The sequence below is a fragment of the Hippocampus comes genome, unplaced genomic scaffold (assembly GCF_001891065.2).
Source record: "Hippocampus comes isolate QL1 unplaced genomic scaffold, H_comes_QL1_v1.1 scaffold293, whole genome shotgun sequence".
NCBI classification, from domain to species: Eukaryota; Metazoa; Chordata; class Actinopteri; order Syngnathiformes; family Syngnathidae; genus Hippocampus; species Hippocampus comes.
In genome coordinates this window covers 1-22,880 of record NW_017806272.1, presented here as the reverse complement: position 1 = coordinate 22,880, position 22,880 = coordinate 1, and the positions used below count along the sequence as shown (strand labels likewise).

At 43.1% G+C, this 22,880-nt stretch overlaps 3 protein-coding genes across 11 annotated transcripts; 2 read left to right on the top strand and 1 right to left on the bottom strand.

Annotated features, from left to right (window-relative positions):
• Positions 1–819: 819 nt before the first annotated feature.
• cpne3 (copine III) lies at positions 820–8,327 on the top strand. Of its 3 annotated transcripts, XM_019857511.1 has the most exons (17): positions 820–961; positions 1,412–1,564; positions 2,139–2,318; positions 2,643–2,717; positions 2,800–2,871; positions 2,951–3,031; positions 3,167–3,256; positions 4,021–4,119; positions 4,526–4,612; positions 4,708–4,767; positions 4,855–4,988; positions 5,133–5,187; positions 5,252–5,303; positions 5,395–5,528; positions 5,883–6,119; positions 6,390–6,502; positions 7,479–7,591. In XM_019857511.1, the coding sequence occupies exons 2-16, from the start codon at positions 1,433–1,435 to the stop codon at positions 6,498–6,500; spliced, it is 1,599 nt and encodes a 532-aa protein (XP_019713070.1). In that variant the 5' UTR covers positions 820–961; positions 1,412–1,432; the 3' UTR covers positions 6,501–6,502; positions 7,479–7,591. The 3 variants fall into 3 exon arrangements, with proteins under 3 accessions (XP_019713070.1, XP_019713069.1, XP_019713068.1); XM_019857510.1 differs by lacking the exon at positions 6,390–6,502 and having other exon boundaries at positions 1,423–1,564; positions 7,479–8,327; XM_019857509.1 differs by lacking the exon at positions 6,390–6,502 and having other exon boundaries at positions 7,479–8,327.
• A 248-nt stretch (positions 8,328–8,575) lies between these two features.
• Positions 8,576–11,724, bottom strand: idi1 (isopentenyl-diphosphate delta isomerase 1). Of its 4 annotated transcripts, none has more exons than XM_019857517.1 (7): positions 11,619–11,723; positions 10,728–10,934; positions 9,950–10,122; positions 9,784–9,876; positions 9,584–9,714; positions 9,400–9,504; positions 8,576–9,263 (listed from the first exon to the last, which is right to left on the bottom strand). In XM_019857517.1, exons 2-7 carry the CDS (start codon positions 10,880–10,882, stop codon positions 9,051–9,053), a joined length of 870 nt encoding a protein of 289 aa, XP_019713076.1. In that variant the 5' UTR covers positions 10,883–10,934; positions 11,619–11,723; the 3' UTR covers positions 8,576–9,050. The 4 variants fall into 4 exon arrangements, with proteins under 4 accessions (XP_019713076.1, XP_019713078.1, XP_019713077.1 ...); XM_019857519.1 differs by having other exon boundaries at positions 10,728–10,895; XM_019857518.1 differs by having other exon boundaries at positions 10,728–10,960; positions 11,619–11,722.
• LOC109507827 (WD repeat-containing protein 37-like) lies at positions 11,474–22,625 on the top strand. Of its 4 annotated transcripts, XM_019857515.1 has the most exons (15): positions 11,745–12,054; positions 12,968–13,243; positions 14,952–15,048; positions 15,264–15,359; positions 15,813–15,877; positions 16,981–17,119; positions 17,352–17,423; positions 17,623–17,667; positions 17,799–17,875; positions 18,014–18,248; positions 18,663–18,804; positions 20,572–20,706; positions 21,098–21,212; positions 21,287–21,437; positions 21,507–22,625. In XM_019857515.1, the coding sequence occupies exons 2-14, from the start codon at positions 13,091–13,093 to the stop codon at positions 21,416–21,418; spliced, it is 1,503 nt and encodes a 500-aa protein (XP_019713074.1). In that variant the 5' UTR covers positions 11,745–12,054; positions 12,968–13,090; the 3' UTR covers positions 21,419–21,437; positions 21,507–22,625. The 4 variants fall into 4 exon arrangements, with proteins under 4 accessions (XP_019713072.1, XP_019713074.1, XP_019713071.1 ...); XM_019857513.1 differs by lacking the exon at positions 11,745–12,054 and adding an exon at positions 11,474–11,559 and having other exon boundaries at positions 21,287–22,625; XM_019857512.1 differs by having other exon boundaries at positions 21,287–22,625.
• Positions 22,626–22,880: the final 255 nt, after the last annotated feature.

Below are 22,880 nucleotides of genomic sequence, written 5' to 3'. Positions count from 1 at the left end.
ATTGCAGGATTACCAAACTGAAATTTTTTTTATGCCCCATGTTGTACTGAAGTAATTTTACATTTCAGAGTTGGCATTTCTCATATCAATAACACTCAGCTTATGAAGGCAAAGAGTTATTTGTGAATGTTACTATAACAAAACTGTAACATTATATTCATTTGTTCAGTTGTAACTCTTGTCATTTTTATTGTCTTATCTCAGAGAATTGTATTTGTATTCATATTGATTTTATTTGTATGTTTTGTCTGTTCGAGTATACATCATTGTATGCAGTATGACGTTAAAAACAAATACTGGAACAAGCTACTTTGATGCCTTTTTGAAACCACCAATACTGAATTGGATTGCAATGCAACCTCTCCCCTCGAAATTAACATACATTTGTGTTTTCCCCCATGCAAAGTGAGGTGCCCAACACTGCAAATAGCATTCCTCTGTACCCTGAGTGCGACACAAAATAATATCATGAAGCAAAATAATATGTTTTCTGTGTTTGGTATTGCGGCGGGATTCACTGGATGGTTGTCAGCCTTTTTATTCTCAACAGTGTTTTTGCAGGTCACAAGGTGACAAAAAGTAACGGGCTCCTGTACTACTTTGTGGCAGCATTTTGAGTTAGCCTCTAGCGCCCTCTATCAACATAAAGAGGGACTACATTTTTTAACACTCCTGTATTTCCGGAACCGAAATTGCATTCCACATTGTTTGTTTTGTGACAAAAATACACTACATATTATTATTATTAATATTATTACTATTATCACCCATACATTTTTATTTGTATTTTATTTTACCAAAGAGGCGTGGTCATGTTGTTGGAAGGCGTCACCGTTCACCACAAACGTTGAGGTAGTTGACGGGGCGAGGGCGAAAAGCTTCACGTCCATCGAAGCCACGCCTAACGAAACAAACAAACATATTTCATTGGATTTTGGAGACGTGTGTCACTTTTCTAACGGTAAGTGTCATGCGAAACATTCCCCAAAGCGCCTTTGTATGTAAATCGTAGTGGCTAGCTTAGCTTGACGCCCTGGTGTTGGCGCAACGAAGCGATTGTAATGTTCTAAATTAATATTCATAAGCCTCAGTAACGTGTTGAACACGCGAACCCGAAGCAACATTGTGTGAAGTTTCAATCGCTTATGCCCCAAAAAAATGTACGTTATGTAAACCTGAAGACTACGGTGTTGAAACAACGGCGATTCAAGTTCCGCCAAATAAAGATACTTCGAGCTTATCTGTCATAAACGCCCACCAGTATTTTTCACTAACTGAACTATGCCGCCGTTAGTGAAGCAGTCTGCATTCTAATGTTTGTGCATTTCCAATAGAAGCCCATGTTTTGGTCATTTATGCTTCCGTATTTTGAAAATGAAATCAAAATGTTCTCTCGGTTCTTTGATCCCAGCCTGTGAACAGTCTGTCCGACATGGCTGCTCAGTGTGTGACCAAGGTGGAGTTGACAGTTTCCTGTGATAATCTCCTGGACAAAGACATCGGCTCCAAATCAGACCCTCTGTGCGTCCTGTTCATGAGCACGGCGAACTCCCAGTGGTATGAGGTCAGTCGAGAGAATCTGTATTCGTTCCTTTAATTCATTGTCTGGTAGTTAATGTTGATTTGTGCGCCCTTTTTGTTTCTGTGTGCGAAACAAGCTCACTCTTGACCTGAAGGTGGTTTGTTCAAGACCAACAAGAGCCAAAAAGGACTGTTGGAATATGCATTCATTTTTTGCAGAAAGCGAAAAATGATCTCTCTCAAAATTATCCCAACACAATTGCGCCACTGATTTCAAATAAGATTTGTCAATGCGCACAGAAATGATTTCAGTAAAACTTATGTTCCCCGAGAAATGGTTTCAAAGCCGATTCCTTCTTAAAGGGGTGTACTAATTTATGTTGTCCACTGTGCATCGCGGTTGTTTCAGAGCACAAGTAATCATTAACCTACAGATGGAAATACACGCTTTGCTAATCAGTAATAAGAACTTTTTTTCATTACTGTGTGTGTTTCAGGCAGTTTTATTTAAGATTACAACACTCGATGTTCAACTCTAATCATCTGAATGAAAACGCAAACAAAAAAACCCAAAATCTACTTTGCACATAGTAACAATGCATTAACTTTCTCAACAGTTGGAACGCACAGAAAAGGTCCAGAATTGCCTCTGCCCAAAGTTTGCCAAAAAGTTTGTCATCGACTACTACTTTGAGATGGTGCAGAAATTGAAATTTGGCATTTATGACATTGACAACAAGACCGTTGATCTTAGTGATGATGACTTCCTCGGAGAACTGGAGTGTACCTTGGGCCAGGTAAGGTTTTCCCGACTTGGGCTTCCACTTAGGGCAAAGACATCAGAGTTATTTTTTTTCTACTGATAAATGTTAATAATCACAGTTATTATTGATGTCAAGCATCCCCCTGGGACGCAAAGCTCAATACTTTTACGTCTCCAGTAGGTTCAAATGTTTTTTTTTTTTTTTTGAAAGATTTTTTTCCCTACAAAATCAAACAACTGAAATAATCACAGTTATTATTGATGTCAAGCATCCCCCTGGGACGCAAAGCTCAATACTTTTACGTCTCCAGTAGGTTCAAATGTTTTTTTTTTTTTTTTTTTTTTAAATTATAACCAGGTCGTGTCCAGTAAAAAACTGACCAGGCCGCTGGTCTTGAAGAACAAGTCACCCGCAGGAAAAGGGACCATCACAGTGAGCAATTGAGTGTTGCTTCATTGTACGCTGTGCCCCCCGCCCCACCCTGTTGTTCAATTCCTTGTCCATTCTGCTGTAGATCAGTGCTGAAGAAATCAAAGATAACCGGGTGGTAAATTTTGAGGTGGAGGCAAGAAAACTGGACAACAAGGTATTTAGAAGATCAGAAAGGAATTTGAAAATGTTGTCATGTTATGAATTTAAAAGTGCTTCTTTTAAAAACCCGACAGGATTTCTTTGGGAAGTCTGACCCCTATCTGGAATTCTACAAGATGACAGAAACTGGCTGGCAACTGGCTCACAGGACCGAGGTAGATGAACTCAAGAAGTGACACTGACGTTAATGTGCTCTTTTGAAACGGATGCAATGGATGCAATGGATGCAATGCTCATTTCCTCTTTTTCCGGCGAGATGAAGATAAAGTAAGCAGTTGTTCTGTCCTTAGGTGGTGAAGAACAATTTGAATCCTACATGGAGACCCTTCCGAATCCCCCTGCAATCTCTCTGTGGCGGAGACATGGAGAAATCTATAAAAGTACCTATATGTATTTGATTAATTATTTTTTTACAACAACAAACCAACAAACACCTCAGTTCAATGTTTCATCTTCGGGATAGGTTTGGTCACATTCAGGGTGGCATCATCCAGTACAGTCTCATTCTTTCATAAATAAGCATTTCATTTGCTGGTCATACAAGTTACACGCCAGACACGGTGACCTGATGAGTGTATTTAGCGCAGGCCTGATGGATGACACGTCTTCTCTTAACTTCTAAGCAAACTTGTCAGGAAGGAAGCTGTTTTCAAGCGTACAGGACAAGTGAGTTATCCAGATCGTCGTTTTTGTTTTCAGTTCATCTTAACATGACTTAGCTGGAATGGGTGAAGTGTGACTAGATTAGATGGGAAATGTACTCTTTTCATCTACATTTCTTTTTCATCCAGCACATATGACATTTGTCCGCTGCCGGGTATATTGATGTGAGTTCAACTTGGCAATTTGCGTATTGCAGTCGCTCATGTTTGCATGTCTTTTGGGACTTGGGCATCTTTCAAGTTTTGTTCCACTTAATTAAGTGACATTAGAAGAGCACAAATATTCTGGTGTTAACTAGCATAATTATCACTAGCTGTCACAAAGTATACTTAAAATGAAAACTGTAGAAATGTACATCATTATTTTAATCGTCATTTTGAGTGGAGCAATCCTTTAAAGTGCTGTACTTGTTACCCTTTGTGTATCCTTGACATTTGTTGAGTTTGCCACATCATTGGGTTTCCTCTTCTTTCTACTGTAGGTTGACTGCTTTGATTACGACAGTGATGGCTCGCATGATCTCATCGGTACTTTCGAGACCACAATGAAGCGCCTTCAAGAAGCATCGCGTACCTCACCGGTATGAGCATATTAGGCAGTGTTTGTTCCCTCCAAAACAACAACCACAATCTCAAAGTAGTGAGCATGTTTTGGACAGTGGGCCCAGTGGTCAGCCGTTTGAGATGATGATGCGAGAAATGACATGACTAAACACACGTGCTATGTAAACTTAACCTATTGCTGTGCCTTAGCTCTGGATGCTGCTCCACTGTGTGCTTCATTCCATGCTGTCCTCGTTAGAAAATGGTTGTGAAAGACATCAATTTCCATTAACAACAACAACAACAACAACAACAACAAAAATATTTGTATAGTTGTAACAGTAGCACAGCATGCCAAACAATAGCAATGGAGTATCGCTAAAGTCACTATTGCTCGTCAAGTATGTGTGGTCTGAAGTGCTAAAGAGCCTATTTTCCCCTCAGGCAGAATTTGAATGCATCAACAGTAAAAAGAAACAAAAGAAGAAAAGCTACAAGAACTCTGGTGTTGTGAGTGTGAAACATTGTCAGGTACAAATATTGCTGTGCTTATGCTGTTTGGTTATGTATGATAATGTCAATCAGTGTAAAAAAAACAACAACACAATTTTCATTTCACTTGAAAGGTGGTCAAAGAATACACATTCCTGGATTATGTTATGGGGGGCTGTCAACTCAACTTCACCGTGAGTCCCCCTACCAACCCCCCAAAAATTAAAATACGGTGTGTCTGTTATCTTTTTTCCTCTGCTCACCTTGTCATGTCCTGGCAGGTGGCAATCGACTTCACAGGTTCCAATGGGGATCCGAAGTCCCCTCATTCTTTGCATTACATCAGTCCACAGGGCATAAACGAATACCTCTCTGCTATTTGGTCAGTGGGCAACGTCATCCAGGACTACGATAGGTATGTGTGATATGTGAAATGCAGTATTATAGTATGTACAATGATGTCTGTATTCCTTCCTCACACCCAAGGCTGGTTTGATTTAAATGGCAACGCTTTGTTTGACACAAGTAGCATGTCTTATTGTCTGTCACTCCTTTGTAGCGACAAGATGTTTCCTGCGTTTGGCTTCGGGGCCCAGATCCCGCCAACATGGCAGGTAAGACCATTTTTTTCATGACTATTTCTGAGTGAGCTGTGTAAACATGACATTTCTTGAGCAGGTGTCCCACGAGTTTCCACTCAATTTCAACCCAACAAATCCATTCTGCGCAGGTGTGTTAAAAAGGAGAGGTGGCACGTCTTGATATTAGACTAGTCTGTCATGAGTTGATCCCGTTGTTGTCATTGTGTTTGTGGTGTGCAGGTGTTGAAGGGATAGTGGAGGCCTACAGGGTTTGCCTTCCCCAGGTCAAACTTTATGGTCCCACAAACTTCTCACCAATCATCAACCATGTAGCGAGCTTTGCACAGCAAGCCCTGCAGCAGAACACTGCCTCAGTGAGTGCCTGTCGCTTTTGCTTCCCGACACTCCACATAATTACTTTTTTGGTTTTTTTAAACACAATGCTCTTCTGTTCCCTACAGGCAGAATGTAGACATTACTAATGTACATTTTATTTTATTTTTTTAAGTTTGCAGTTGTGCAGCTTGCTGCCTATTAGGGACAAAATTTCATACGGCAACATTCATGCCAAATGTATTGATATGATTGTTTAATTGAAAATAAAACATGTAAATACAAAAGGATGTGGAAAGTGCAGCTGAACTGCTAAGAACTCACTCTGTCTGTCTGACTTGTTTGTCGGCATTTCAGTGATTTAACGGTTGCTTTTTTTTTTGTTGCGCCCAAAGCAATACTTTGTGCTGCTCATCATCACCGATGGAGTGATCACTGACATGGATCACACACGTAATGCAATCGTCAACGCCTCGCGTCTGCCCATGTCCATCATAATCGTGGGGGTGGGCGGCGCAGACTTCACCGCTATGGAGTTCCTGGATGGAGACGACGGGCGTCTTCGCTCTCTGACTGGCGAGCCTGCCATGCGTGACATCGTCCAATTTGTACCATTCAGGCAGTTTCAAAATGTAAGTCAATTGAATTTACCGGATCATGTAAATTCAGTTTGCCTTGCGGTTACGTTGATTCCTCCCGCACCCCCTTGCTCCCCATTTTAAGCTGTTAACATCACTAATTCGTTGCTTCAAGGGAGACCTATATGACATTTATGTCAAAATTGAAAACAGTTCACAGGTGTCCTCTGAGCATGTTTGTGCGGGCTTTCCTCAAAATATCCCGAGGAGCAAAAAATATCGCAGAAAAATCCACTTTCGTCTGTGTGCCTTATTTCTCTGCAGGCACCCAGCCAGGCTCTTTCACAAAGCGTATTGGCAGAGTTACCTCAACAAGTGGCGTCCTTCTTTGGGTTACTCAAACTGAAGCCTCCCCACGAGCCCAGTTCTTCATAGGGGTATCCCATATATTTGGTCTTAAGCCCCATATAACTCTCCCATGCTGTTTCCTCCCTGACAAATACTGTAGTGTAACCCCTTGCTCAACTGAACCATGGCATGCATCTCATGAGCATTTATTCGCTCTCCAACTGGAGGACCTTGTACTAGCACGCTCTTTGTCCTCACGGTCAGAGCACTCATAGAATGTCTGTCTCCACCCACTACTGCATGCCATTTCTACATACCAATAGGACACCTTTGCCATACTGGAAGCACAAATACATGTCACGTTACTAACGAGGCAAGACCTGTGGATATTTTGGTGTAACTGGAGTCAAGGAGGCTACTAATGCGTGATTCATATTCACACTAGTTGGGGCTACTAGAGTGACTGGTGCAGCACAGTAGCTTACTGGTATGGTCTAATCGTGTAATAGAAGGCCAAATGTGAAAGAAGTAGGAAAAACATTACATGTTGTTCTACTAGTGTACTCAATTGTCTTACTCGTGAGGACAAGCGTACTAATACATGGACTTGAAGCTGGATGGAAAGGATATTGAATAAATGCTGCAATGCCTTTCCACAGCCTCTTCCTTTATCTTCGTAAACCAATCATGAGTTTCATCATTTGGCCTGTTTATATATATTGAAAATAATAACCTAGACTGTTGTTGTGGTAGATGATAATTTAAGTAAGATTATACTCTCAGAAGCCTTGGCAGTATTTTAACCACTTGAGTTTCGTACCAGTGGGTTGAACACACAAAACCGCGCAAGATGTATCGTCTCCTTCCCGAGCGCTGCTGAAATGCCCTCGATTGTGCACATCGCTTTTATTGTTCGATATTTGTTATTTTCACAAGTGCTAACTGTTGTGTGGCCAATTAAAATTTCGTCTGTCTTTGTCCACATTAGTTCTTGTCCGTCGTTTCATAATTGTTGACTCGTTTAATGTTTCTGTCAATGCCAAATCTGTTCTCTCATTACCACAGGCTCCAAAAGAAGCATTGGCGAAGAGTGTGTTGGCTGAGGTTCCTGGTCAACTCGTGGAGTTTTGCAACACCATGAAGCTGAGTCCACCCAACACCAATCCTGTTGCAAAGCCTGCAGAGGCCATCTGATGTTGCTGCACAAATCAACTGGAACCCAGACCACGTTACAGTACCCCCTTTCTACCTGACTTAATCTGCTAAAACCCAGACTAGGAAATGCAAAGGAAACACTCCAAATTATTCCCCAATCATACTCTTTATAAAAAGCATGTTGTTCTCCCCCGCAAATTTAAAACATTAATATTCCAGGCAGCTCACTAAAGATGGACCTTCGCTGACCAATTTCATCCTTGATGATAGGGCAGGCACTCGAATTATTTGTATACAAATGTCAGTCGACAGTACGTTCCCTTCAAGTCCATAGCCGTTCATTCTAACAATTACTCCTACGTACATTGCTGCTGTTTTTAAAATCTGTAGTACAGGTGCTTTATTTTTTTAAGAAAAAAAGTTTAATAAGCCAGTCTTGTGTTTAACTTGTGCCACGAAGAGTTAGTAGCGAATGAATAATTTTAGGCATCAACAATCCTGTCATTAGTACGAGCAAGTTTACAGCCTCATGTAATCAAATAGCTTTTTATATGCTATTTTGCGAAACAGTTATTGTTGCTTTTACAATATGTTATTTACTGAAATGGCAAAACCCTACACGTACCATATAGTATGCTATAGTTTTAGAGCACTTATTTGAGATGTACAAATGCCATCGTCATTTAATTCTTTTACTTGATTGATTAGAAGCACTTCTAAGAGAACCAATGCCACAAAACTAGGATCTTTTTGCTAACAGAAGAAACAAAAATAATATGCATCAGTGTTAATACAGTATACAGTAGTCATGTTTATCGTAAATAAAAACAGACATTGCAATTCTATACTTTTTCGTGTTTCATGGTCATCTATGTGCATATGTTAAATATCAAGGTTTTTATCCATCCTTTATGTATACTACTTATCCTCTGAACAATAGGTGGCGTACACCCTGGACTGTCACCAGCCAATCACAGGGCACATATAGACAATTATTCACAACGAAGGACAATTTAGTATTTATTTATTAGTCAGACCAAAGGAAAAAAAAAAAGTCTCTTCTGCAAGAAGTCACACCACTTTAATGTGAAAGTCCACAAAAGAAACTCACGTGCAGTGTAAGGTTCAGTTCTTTGCAAAAATATGTACGTAGTGTACTATATTTAATTACGTGTAGTCAAACAGATCCTTGATTTTATTTACCATATAAAAATAAGATCTTCTCATTTTTGTTAGCCATAATGTTGCAAGTTATTACATCATGAATCTTATTAGAGTTCATTACTTTGCCTTTCTACACTTGTAGACGAGTCAACTGTTCAATTTCTACAGGTTCACCTCTCCACCACTGTGCATACAAAGCATCTTTGAGCGACAAACTTCCAGTGAACCTTACATGACAACTAACACATGAGCTGGTTCGGGCTAGACCAAAACAACCAAAAGTCTGAAATGGCGATACCAATCCGATGGTAGTAGTGATTACATGCGGTGAATGTTGGTGTGATCCATGAACTGTTTTAGATTCTGCAAATTGTCCCACCATTTGAAGAGGAAGGTCTCTGCGATAAGCTGAAACCAGGGAGTGATCTCCAGTTCTTTACGCTTGGCCTTCTCCAGCATTTGCCGTAGCTCTTCTTTGCTCACATAACAGTGGCTTTTAATTTCGTTTGGGTCCGGGCTCAACTCCACATCCTTCAGAGACATTTAAAAAAAAAAAAAAAAAAAAAAAAAAGTCAGCGCAATTCTGATAATTTTTTTTTTTTTTAATATAATATGTCAGAGTACTTGAAGTCTTTCTGGTAGTTAACCCAGCATGACTGATAGCTACCTTCTGCATAAAGAGGATGTAGTCAATCTCATGCTCTCCCCAATCGCCATCTGACTGCGCCTTATAATGGATCCTTGTTAGATAGGCCATTTCATCTGGAGTCACCTGCATATCGAAAGCAAAGGGAGCGCATATGCACCATGTTACACCTTCATCTTTTACCTTTCCTTTCATCACATTTTACCTGTTCTATGGGGATACCCAGTTCTGCTTCGAGTCTCCTCTGCGCAGCTCTTCTCACTCCAATGGCATCTTTCTCCTCGAGCTCACTGTCGGTGTATAATGGGTGACTGCAGCATGTGTTGGTGAAACAGCCTGAAAGACAGACCGAGTATTACACTTTACGAACTGCAGACACGAACCTTGTGTGGATGTGCCACTCACCGGGAAAAGTGATTTTGGCATCGGAGCGCTGCTGTAACAGCAGTTTCTCTTCACTGTTAAAAATGAAGACGCTAAAGGCTCTGTGTAATAAACCTGGCCAGAAAGAGTATGAGATGAAAAATACACGCCAAAAGGCAGGACGAGTGTAAAAGTAGGGAAAGTTCACCTTTCTCGATGTTGATGTTTAGGTGGCAGTTTTTCTTTGTGTCGGCACCAATCCGTTGGTCATTTTCATCGATGAGGATGCACATCTCGGCCAGCAACTGCACCTGCTTCTCATCCAGGTGGTCTGTGGTTATGTTAGGCATTTTGGCCGAACACTGTTGGCGCCTCACGTCACTGCAGCAAACAAACAATCAATTTTGTGTACTTTACACCACAAGTCTCAAAGTCCGGTCCTCGAGAGCCGGTGTCCTGTATGTTTTCAATGTCTTCCTGCTGCAACACACATGATTCAAGTGATGAGGATCATTATAAGGCTCCTGGACCTTCACACCTATGGTTTATGCACACCTTGAAGCAAGACTGCTTGGCCGCCTAGTCTTTGTTTCCTCAAAGTGATGTTTTAGTAAGTTTAAACGTGTTTAAAGCATATGTGAGGGGAACACTTAAGTTTTTTTGAAAGCTACGTACCCCCGTCTCCGTTATTCCCTATATCGCGCATGTTCCCATATGGTGGGGAGATCTAGAATTCATCCTCGCGATTAACGGAGGTTCACTGCACATTTAAAAACAAATTGTGACACTAGTCTTTAGCGCGCATAAATACTAAACTACCCTCTTATCAACTAGTTCTCCCAGAACTACCATGTAGACCAGTTCACTGTTATGTCAGATATCATGGCCACGCAATCCGACATGAGGACGTCTCTTGATTTCAGTTTGCAGTACAGTATAAGCTTTGTTGTAACTTAAAGCGACATATTGTTGGCCCGAAAGCTTACCTGGATAAAGATCGGGAGCACGCAGCGACCAGTCGGCGGAACGCCCCGGTCTGAGGTTGATAAGCGCGTGCGAAGCCAGCAGGTGCGTTTGTTTTCAACACGGCTGCTCCTTGGAAAGTCACCGCCCGTAACACCGCCCACAAGGCCCGCACCATCGTGTGACCAAAACTGCAAACCAATCACGTGGCACTTGGACGTTGGGTGCAGCTAAAATATGGATCAAAACTTTTGGCCTGGATCATACATTGACTTCACAGTGCCCCCCTGCTATTTCACGGGTTAGTAGTGCTATTGTAAGTGTACTGGGGACCAAAGTACAAATATAGAAGATTCTACTATTGTAATTAAGTATTTTTCAAGTTTCTGTACTTTACCTGTGCAAATAATTTTGCTGATGACTTTTATTCCGTTTGAAAATTAGCTGTACCCACTACTAATTGCTTTTGTCAAAATAGGCATGAGAGGTCAACTCACCTACAGTTTACATTTTTGATTGATTGAGTTCTTGGGAACTTATAAGGTCTAATGTCAACCAGGGAGATTTACCAACTACAGTATACCAACCAAGATTGGGAGAAGCAAGACATGACCCATTCATTGATTATTTTGGACGTCGCATGAATCTGTTGCCAGCCTAAAAATAACAATCTTCTGGTGTTAAAAAAATCCCGTCTAATGTTTCCAAGACATTTTCGAGACTTGCAGATATCAGCGAGAATTTAGTCCATTCTTCTGATCCTGTTCTTGTTTTACCGTCAACACTGCTCATCACACACGCCATCGGACCACAAGTGCGGCCCAGGCCCAGCTCCACCCAGGCCTGATCACGCAAGTACGTGCATTGTATGCGCTACATAGAACGTTAGAGAAAAAGAGCATAAGAAGACTTACTGTTATAACAATCTCTTGCGTTGGAAAAGCAATCCGTTACGTCTATTTTCCCTTTCGCCTTCGCTTACGACGACATTTAAGGCGCAATGCTGGCTGTGAATCGCCCGACTACTAGCATTGCGTCACACCTCACTGCGTTTCTATTGGGCGGAATATCGGCGTGACAGCTCATTGGTGGGGCTAGAACAAAACGCAAACTGCGTAACACGGAAGTGTTTGCACCCGAGCAGTCTGTGATGTGTCAAAAAATTGAAAGCATTTTCCGACCGTTGTACCGTCCACTGACCCACCGTGTTTTTGCACTTGAGAAGGAATATCATGCGTGATTAGTGTACACCGAGTGACGTTTCACGCTGCGGCGAGAGTTTGTGGTATGTAGGCAATGCCATCTGACAGAAAGTGCTAGATGCGCTCATCTGGGTGAACCCTGACAGCGGTGAGTCTTTTTTTGTCTTTTGCCGTATATTCCTGGTTTCCAAACGTCAACCTTGACATCAGTCAAGTGGTTCGCGGATTTGTCAATATGCTAATTGAATTAAATTTCACGTTTTAAACCCGTTACAATATTACAAACGAATGATGTGCGAGTTCCCTCGGGTGATCTGCAAAACAATCACTGCCAAAGTACAGTTACGTTTTTTTTCTTCAAGTCCATACTTATATTGGTGCAGTTTTTATTCACAGGTAATGTACATTAAGTCTTGATGTAATGATTATGTAAGTGTAAGTTTGGATTTCCCTGTACAGGGCACTGCCATATACGCTGTATAATGCACGATTACACACACACACACACACACACACACACACACACACACACACACACTATATATATATATATATATAATGTGTGTGTATGTATGTATGTATTAGCAATAAAACTGTTTGTAAAACATAGTGAGTTCTTGAATTGCCTCTCTACATGACACGCCTGTTTGAAACCTGTTAGTTTTGTTTGTCCCTTCAAACATTCGTGTTATTGTTTTGTAATCTTAGCATTTCCCTGTTGTTCGAGGTGACAAAAGTACTCACACTTGGCTTTTGTCAAATATCCCTAGTATCACGAATACCAGTCCACATTCCACCCGCTATTTGCGTCGTGGTGAAATTGGCTCAGTTTGCAATATATGCAAGTCATGGTGCATCTTCCCTATATATGATCACACATAGACACAGAGCCAGATATGGATAGTCCCGTCCCAACAACAAAAACTGTTAATGACTTTTGGGACAGCCTGTCTCTAAATATTATGTAAAAAGTATGAATGTAGTTAGATTTTGATTAATCTGTCTTTTTCAGGGCATATCCTTGCAATTTTTTTGAACTGGAATTTGCCTTTGACCCGCAGGCAGATGGTGCTAACTGAACAGCGCTGCCCAACCATCAGCCACCCAGCCCTGTCGGGTTTCGTTTGCCTGCTCTTCAGGTAGGAGGTAAACCGGGGGCGGGGCCATCCGGCAAAGTAGGCGGAATGCCCGTTGAGGGTGGGAGCAGCGGCAGCTCTGCCTCAACTGCTCGTCACCCCAAACAAAAGCGCAAGGCTCACAGCCTTTCTATTCGGCGCACGAACAGTACAGAGGAGAGGCCGCCTGGCAGCCACAGAGGAGAGATGCTGGAGGGACAGGTGAGAAGCATACCTCGAGCGCCGTGCAAACGTACTTTTTTTCAGGCCGGTACTGTGTTTCCTCAACATACGCAGGACTTCGGGAAAGGACATTGGCGCCCAGTGCTCTACTCCATATCATTTGCTTATTAGGTGCTGCTTTCCTCTCAAGAAAGTACAGAACCGGCTGGTTGAGCAACAGTGCTTTTTTTTTCCAGCTCTTGCAAATCTACGATTTCCATGTTGTTACAAAACGTTAAATGGACTCATTTCAAATTAACATCACTCTTGTCATCTAAAGTTTACTTGAATAATATAGGAGGATAATATAAAATCCCAAATGACCGGAGGTTTAGTGCTTGTTTTTAAAGCATTACATTTATAGACCACTCTTCAACTTAGTGAATCCTCTCCACTGGTGGTTACATTCGAAGTTGCTACTCCAGATTTATTACCTTCAGAAAGGGAAGCTCATAAATATTAGGTGGGCCGGTATTTACTTATCAAGACAAGGACACCTGATCACATAGATCCCGGTCGTTAATGTTGGAGCCCAGTCTCGTTGTTTTTCCATCTCTATGATAAAGTGAGGAAAGGTTGTGCGGATTATTTATTTATTTTTTGGGTGCATTTTCTCATGTTTCTGCTGTTATTTTGGTTAGTGGTAGACTTTAGTCACGTCTTTTGGTATTTGTGATGGGACCAACTGAGCCCCAATGATAATCAGTTCGCGTTTTAGATTTCTTTGGAGTCGAAGCGCTGCTTATGCATTCTCCGCTAGTTTACTCTGCAGGAGAGCAACAAGATAGCAGCCATGGCAAACGGAGCTACAGTTTCATTCATACGCAAAGCATTTGTGCAGCGTTATCTCCAAAATGTATTTGATCTTCAAAGTATTCAATACTAGATCGCTTTATTCTTGTCAACTGGTGTTAGCAGGGTTGCAAGTTGTTTAACCTTCACTTTGCTCCGGTTGATTTATCAGCCACTCAAACTATCAGCCGCGGACCCGTTGTCTCATCGAGTTTTGCTGACTCGGTTAATGTTTCCTGCCTCACCTACAGTACCCACCTAACTTTAAAACTGACATATAACCTGCAGAATGCACTTTTCCCACGCTGACATTATTAGCCTGAATTATGCCGCGGGGTTTTTCGTGGCACAACTAAGCGGCTTTGTGTACATAATGGCTGCCTGTTGTTTTCTAATTCGTCTTTTTCTGCAAGCGTGTGGCGCCGACACAATGGTCAGGAGACGAACGTCGCAGTGACAAGCTGTTGGTTTTGAACTTGTGCCAGAAGAGAGAGTGACAGTGGAGTATTTGGTTTCCTGGTCCTCGTAATAGTTGGCCGCAGAGAGGAAATAAGAGTCAGGCCTTCGTTTGAGCTGTCAAATGCAGACGTTTGCCATCGCACAAGCTTGTACTTCTCTCGGGGGGTAGGTGGGGCGTAGACTTGTGATCATCTTGGAACTGTGTGCTTGCAATGGAGGTAGGTGAACTGGCTAGTTTCTCTGGATCGAATTGTTTCTTGGTTTCACACTCACCAGACACAACGTTGTCAGTATATCTACTGTATTTGAAATTCTTTTCGAAAAATAATAACGCTCCGTTTCGATTGACCCTCTCGACCAGCTGCTGTTGTAACGTATGCGTTTGAGCAAGGTGACTGTTGAGTGGGCAACAATCCCATCTGGCTTAAGTTTGCTCCGTTTTGACGTTTCTTTGTAGGACTCCAAGCTGCCGCAGTCTCTACGAAACAATCTTGTCGACCTATTTGGCCAGATTGAACGGGAGTTTGAAAATCTCTACATCGAAAACCTTGAACGTGAGTACATCGGTTCGTCCAGACCTTGAGATGTGCTTTATAAAATGTAACCAGGACAATAAATATCAACAATTTAATGCTCAGTGACACTAACATTCTTGTCAACTTATATTTTTGGAGCGCACTTTGTTGACCTTTTGCTATTGATTGTCTAATAAACCAGGATGTAGACCGTGTTTGTCTACTAAGGCCTTGTCTCTGTGCTAACATTACAGTACGACGGGAAATTGATTCCCTGAATGAACGTCTGACTGGCGACGGACAGAATCTTGAGGGAGGAGATCCCTCCAAGGGAGCCCTGAAAACAAAAGGTCTTGTATTTCCTGTGGGATTTGCCGGAGTAATGTTATTGTTATTGCTCGTGTGGTCGCCCTAATGCAGATTATGTGGCTTCACTGGAAGATTTGGAAATGCTGGCCTTAGGTTCCTAAGCACATTGGCCGGCAATGAGATTATAAGGAGTAAAAATATGAGTATTTTATCTGTAGGTCAAAATGAAAAGTAGACAATCCCCGCCACTGCGGACCAGTGTGTCTCAGAAACATTCACTTGAATTCAACATCCTTAGCTCAAGTTGCCCGTGCATGATACGCATCAATGTCTGGTAGTAGTGTTCAAGCATCATTCATCACGACTCGTGGCTACCGCAAAGTCAATCTTTGGCCGTGGAGATTTGACATGCCAGCAGCAGTGAAACCAACCACGAGGTTTGTCAGCATCTGTTTCCAGTTGTAATGTTGACTATGTCTTTGTCGCACATGCAGCCAGCCACAGCACCAGCCAACTGTCACAGAAGCTGAAGACGACCTACAAAGCCTCAACCAGTAAGGTATTGAACTTGTTTGCCTTTTTGTACAGCTAATAAATGTGTTACTTGTGTCAATATTTGGAACGGCTTACATGATGTCGCTATCAAACGGCGCTTTGTTTCCAAGTGAGGAAAAGGAGGCGCATCTTGTCCCACCCTCGAAAGGTCATGTGCGATTTCATGTGCTGAAGTGTAATTCATTGACAGAGTTGCCTGCTTTCAGACACTCGCACCTCCCTTGAGTTCTTCCTTTGTAATTTCTTTGCTATATATAAAACGATTGTACGCTTTCACTGGCAAAATAGGTGGACCGTGCCAGAGTCAAAAGTGTGGCCACTTGAGAGTTATGAGGAGGCGAATCAGGGGTAATGTCCCGTGTATACTGTTAATCACATGCTCCGATTCTCTTTTTAAACTGCAGCCTGACCTTGACTCTGCATCTCATCCCCCGACTTATTTTTAGCAACAGCGGCATCGACAGACATATAAAACCTAATATTTCCTCACGCAGCGGCTGGGGACAATTTTACTCACCTGCAGCAAGTAGCGGGAATCCATTTGGGTGAAAAAAAAAAGAAAATCACGATTAGATTTGTACGTCTGGACTTTAAGGTTGGGTATAGTCAAGGAACAAAAGGCAGAACATAAGTGTGATCCTAACCACACCCGACAGAATAAGAGCGGACATGAACGCAGTCTGACACGTGCGAGCCGGATGCTTTGCTGCGACGCTGTTTGCTTTGGTCAGTCGTCGGCTTGCTGCTTGCGTATGTAGCACAGCTTGAGAATTTTTTTGCCGTGTTTAGTTAAACCACCGGTGACCCGAGTCATGTCATGCGACTCCAGGCCCCCCACCTCTCGCACGAGGCTCATGCTTCTACACTCACCCCTCTGCTTTTCACTTGGCTTTCGTCTTCATGATGCCTTAACTGGAAAGTAGCAGCGCAGTGGTGTTTGGAGTGTTCTAATTGATGGTCCAATGAAATAGAGATGTCGTCATGTAATTGTCGGCCCCTGCCTTTTTTGGCATCTTGATGATCTTAGAATCCATTTTGCAGCAGTTGAAACCTTGTTTTTTTTTTTTTTTTTTAATTCTCTGTATGACTGCATTTACTCCCATTCAGATTGTATCCAGCTTCAAAGCCACAACAGGCTCCCGAGCTTTATGCCATCTGCAAAAGGAGTATGTTGGCCATCGGGACGGAATTTGGGACCTCAGTGTGACCAAAACTCAGCCAGTCGTCCTTGGAACCGCTTCAGCAGGTACATCGCCCTGCAGTGTGCATCTCAGGAAGCCACTTGTACCTTCTGTCTCATCAGTTTCAATCAAAAATTGTGCTCCAAGTGCAGTTTCTACATTTCGATTTATATGACCTTACACCATTTTGCCCGGTTGTACACGCTGCTTTCATACGCGCTTTAGATTTCCGAGGTTGAGTTCTCACGCGTGCTTTGGCAAAACTGTTCATGACGACATGACCCGCTTTGTTCACAGACCACTCAGCCCTGCTTTGGAGTATCGAGACTGGGAAATGTCTGCTCAAGTACGGTGGCCATGCAGGATCAGGTAATCACAAAGTGACTCATTTATGTGAGGCAAGCCAGAAACAGCAGCGATATCATCTCTGCCCGGTGAGGCTTTCATGCTGTCGAGTGTGAAGGCCTCTTGTTGAAAAATATTCACTCGCACCGACATTTCTGTTGTTACAAGTATTTAAAAAGTCTGTTGGTGCTCTGAGTCATTTGTATTGATCTCTCTTCCACAGTCAACTCGATCAAGTTCCACCCCACAGAGCAGATGGCCCTCACAGGTAAAAAATGAATATCGGTGTCAATATGTTATTTTGCCTCGTTGCTTTTTGAGCACGCTGTCCCGATTCTCTCTTGTCGAGCCGATACTGTTGATCTTCATGTTTGTTCCCGTGTCCTTGCATCGCCCCAGCCTCCGGGGACCAGACGGCTCACATCTGGCGCTACATGGTGCAACTACCTGCCCCCCAGCCAGCACCAGATGTCAATGTAAGTCACTTTCTTCTGCTCAATTTGAAAGAGTTGAATAGGCTGGAATGCCCCGGAAATTGACATTCCCGATTGACTTTGTCATCTGTTCCCCAGAAGGCGCCCGCGACTGAACATTTGTTTTTTTTGCAATTTTAGGCACCGTGTGACGATGACCAGGATTCTTCAGACCGCGAAGAAGGCGAGGTGGACGGCGAAGGCCCTTGCGAGGTGCCCACTGTCCGGGTTGCTACGGCAACCCTGAAAAGTCACCAGGGTGTCGTTATCACAGCTGATTGGCTGGTGGGGGGCCGACAAGTGGTGACAGCTTCTTGGGATCGTGCTGCCAACCTTTATGAGGTGGAGACCTCTGAACTGGTGCACACTCTCACTGGTACGTCAGCAGACAACGCAAGGTTTGCCTCCACCTTTCAAGTATTTATGTTCTAATAGCTTTTTCTATCCATGTCTGCTGATGAATAATTGACACTCCCTCAACAGGGATGTGTAATTTCCCATGGATGCCACAAGATAGCAGCAAAGTGCTTTAAGCTCAGACGCTTAGGTTCCTCAAACGGTTGCAAAATGAAACTGTGAATATGTGGGGGTTCACTTTATTCATATTGGGCCATGTGCAACTTTCATGTGAATGAAATGTTTCATAGCAGTTTGCCTACAACCTTACTTTCATGCTTCATGAGACGTATCAAAATGGAGGCTAGTTTGATGGCAGGATGTATGTTCCCACAGTAGTACCTTATGCTCCCCATAACCTGAGATAAAGGCTGATTTCTCGCTGTGTGCGCAGGCCATGACCAAGAGTTGACCCACTGTTGCACCCACCCAACCCAGCGGTTGGTCGTCACCTCATCCAGGGACACCACCTTCAGATTGTGGGACTTCAGAGATCCATCCATCCACTCCGTCAATGTCTTCCAGGGCCACACCGAGTGAGTTTCGCACTCAGACACACCCACATAATTGAATGGGTGCTTGAAAAGGCCGCACTTCTCCGCAGTGTTTATATGAACCACAGAGTGGCGCTCTATTCTCTCTCTGGTGTCTGCTCCTCGGAGGACTCCCTCACCCACAAGTTTGCTAAGCCAAATCCTCCACTTGCATCTCATTCGTTACTAAGTGCCTCTCAGCGTCTCTCGGCATCTCTCTGTGTCTTGTGTACAGTATTTATCTGGCTGCTTCCCCATTAATCCTCCACTCTGTGTAGTTTTTCCTCCGTGAGCACTCAATTGCTGTCACTCATTTTAGCTCCGCGGCAACACCTTGTCTGTTCTTTAAAAGGGGTGTGTGTGTGTGTGTGTGTGTGTGTGTGTGTGTGTGTGTGTGTGTGTGTGTGTGGTTATTTTTGCAATTTATTAATTCAGTTTCCAGTGTGTTTTAATTGTCAGTTTTCTTTAATTTTGACAGCCATGGTTGTGTGGTCCCAAGAATGTGTGCACGTGCGTCAGTAGGACGGGTCTATTACCTGTTTTCCCCCCCACACCAAAGTCGGATTACTATCCATACGAACCGAACTGCCCACACACACACCAATGAGTGTCACAAAGGAAAGGTGCCATTTCTGCTGCTAATTTGTTCATTATGCCACACAGATAAATGTGAATGCGTCCCAGCTTCAGGGTCCAGCGCTTCACATTTCTTCTGTCTTCTCCAGCAATTAGCGCTAATGCTTACTGACAACAATGCACAGCAGCTAAAAGTGCAGCATACACCCTGCATCCCACTACACTGCCATAATTGCAATGTAATGACAACTGTGTGTGAGCTAACAAAACGGCCAGTGGCAAAAAAGAGGAGTCGGTGGACTTGGTCCACAAATTCAATGTCATGTCACATTTGTCTCTTCTGATACCAACAGCTTTAGGATAGACCGTGATTGAAATGCTGTGTAAAGCGCTTGTGTGTGTGTGTGTGTGTGTGTGTGTGTGTGTGTGTGTGTGCGCGCGCGCGCATGTTTGTCCTGTTTCTGTTACCTTGTTGTAAGTTGTAAGCATATACCTTTATTTGATCAAATGCTGTATATTCCTGTCCATACAAAAACATTCTCTTTGTTGCAGACTTTTTCCACTGTCTTCTCCTAAAAAAAAAAAAAATCTTGACCTTAGCTGTCAGCGATGCAGCAGAGAGGCTATTAAGTAGCGCTGAGCACTTCCCCTCCCTCCTCACGCACCCTTTCTGAAAACGCTTTAACCTTAATCAACCTTTTAATAAATTACCTTGTCTGACAATGCACCCCTCAGCTCCCCCCACCGAGTAGACCCTCCTAGACGTCTCTCCCTCCCCAGCTGACACCTTCTCAGTTGGGTTATGAGACACTGCAAAGGCACAGGGCGCCTACAAAGATACAGCCATTGCTGTGAGCATCTGCCTCACTTAGAGCGGTTTGGTCCTCGCTAATTAGCCCTTAATTTCATGTCAGTTTGAATTAAACGTGCAGCAAAAACTCGCTGTGTGTGCGTGCGTGCGTGCGTACGTGCGTGCGTGTGCATGTGTGTTTCACCGTGCTACAGTGCGATTCTGAAATTCTAAAGCGATTGAAACGTGTTCTTTTGTTGTTGTGGGCCAAACAGCTTTTGGAATTATGCCCTAAAAAGTACAACCTTTGAACCATAACAAAATCTGTGTGTGTGTGTGTGTGTGTGTGTGTGTGTGTGTGTGTGTGTGTGTGTGTGTGTGTGTGTCCGTATATTTCTTTGTAGCACGGTGACATCAGCAGTGTTCACGGCTGGGGACAACGTGGTGTCAGGGAGTGACGACCGCACGGTTAAAGTGTGGGATCTGAAGAACATGAGGTCGCCAATAGCAACCATCCGCACCGACTCGGCTGTCAACAGGTAGGCAAACGGAAGCAAAAAGTGTTTGTGGTTACACCTTTTGCAAACATTAGAAGAGGACTGGGCGGCCCAGTAGTCGACTGGTTAGTGTGTCGGTCTCACAGTGCAGAGGTGCAGGGATCGATTCCGGCCTTCCTCTCCCCGTGTCTGCGTGGGTTTTCTCCGGTTCGCTCCCTCCATTTTTTTGTCTCTGCTATTTGGAAGTACAGTCAAACCTCTTTTCAAAGAACCCCGTTTACGTTTCCACCCCTGTGACGCTCACATTTCAAAGTCTTTGAAAGTCTGACAAAAATGTTAAAAAATAGTGAATTTAACTAAAGTACTTACCAATAGAACCGATGAAGAAAATGCTTCACACAACAGTCACAAAGTGTTAACTTAAATATTGCAGGATAAGCGTCTCTGCCAACCAGAGGATCATCGCCCTGCCGCATGACAATCGACAAGTGCGGCTGTTTGACATGAGCGGCGTGCGACTGGCCCGACTGCCTCGCAGCAACAGAATGGTACGAAGGGAACGGAAGCTTTGAGTCAGTGAGTGTCGCGAGAACGCAAACAACAAATATGTGTGTCGATGCAGGGCCACAGGCGCATGGTGTGTTGCACGGCATGGAACGAGGAGAACCAAACATGCAACCTGTTCACCTGCGGCTTCGACCGGCAGGCCATCGGCTGGAACATCAACATCCCCGCCTTGCTGCAGGAGAAATGAAGCCCGGTCGAGCGTTAACGCGCAAATCCCTCCGCATAAACTGCTGTCTTAGAAATAAAGTAAGCCATGTTCACATCTGGTGAGTTGGAAGCTGTCTACGGGCGTGAGGCCGAAAAATATTGAGATGTTGGGCTTAAGCGTGAAATTTCAGGATGACCCTAAAAGGCACTTTAAGCTGTTCAGCTGAATTGCAATTCCATCTGTGAACTTTTGAATAAACTTTTGAAACCCCCGTTGTGAATGTTGCCGTGGAGCTTCGCGTTCGTGAACAGCCTGTCGTGCAAATAACTGAAAAAAACAGTTGGAAGTGCATTCCAAGGTTTGGATAAGGTCGAATTCAGTTCATCTGTGAAGGTGGTCTTGCATCCTGAAATTTCAGCCCAAAAGCCCACATCCCCAACTTTTTGTGAGTCGCGTATGTTCATGTGTATTCACATCACTGCTGTAAAGTTACTGCTGAGTGGTTGCATGAAGAGAAATCGAGCCGCTTCTATTAAATTTTAAAGACAATTTGTTAAGTATGATAAAATGTACGTACGTCTTGTGCCGTTGCCTGAACAAGTGGCCTCCATCAGATTCTTGCAAATGAATGGATTATACTGTTGTATAGTACAGATCCTTTTTGTTCAGAAAGACACCAATGAAGACGTTGTGATCATTTAAGCCTTTTTGTCAAGCTGTAGTAGTGCCTCATGAGAAATCCAAATGATTTGCTTCCTGAACGTTTCACAGCTACACCATTCCAAAAAGAAAAATGATTGTCCACAGTGCTTCGATGTCAACAGTTCAAACTTATGTTGCCTGGTTCCGTGTTTTGCATTGGGACTATTTCCTTTCGCTGTTTGCTTTATTCTGCCTTTCTGAAAAGATGCAAAGTGTTGTAATAATGTGTCAGGACAGTGCATCTTTACGCTCGTTCATGTGAAGAATTTTTTCGAGTAATTATACACCAGTGTTGTTATTTTAGGAGTGACTGCATCCAAATAATGACCCTGTAATTCCGAGGCTTAGTGCATCATCACCTGCCTGTTGCCAACTCAAATGTCTTTTTGTTTTTTTCTGCCTGTCATGTTACATACACAAGTTGTTGGTTACTGCTTATGTTTCACGAATGTGACGTTTACAATTTGTTTTCAAAAATCCCTATGTGACCTCTTGCATCTTTTTTAAGTCGAACACTCTTCATCTGAATATATCATATCAATATAACCGTCTGAAGATTTATTTGCATGGGCGGGTGACAAATACCTTGAAGCACGCTTTTCAAACTCGAGGCCCTTGGGCAAGATCCTTTTATGTGGCCTGCATGAAAGCTTGCCACCGTTTTCCCTTGACTTCTGTTCAAAACTGTCCTTCCTAAAAACGATGAGAAACACATGCAGAGAAACTTGAAATATGATTGGTGCGATTATTATTGTTGTTAATGGTTAAAAACGACATAGTATAGTAAGGCGTTTTTGGC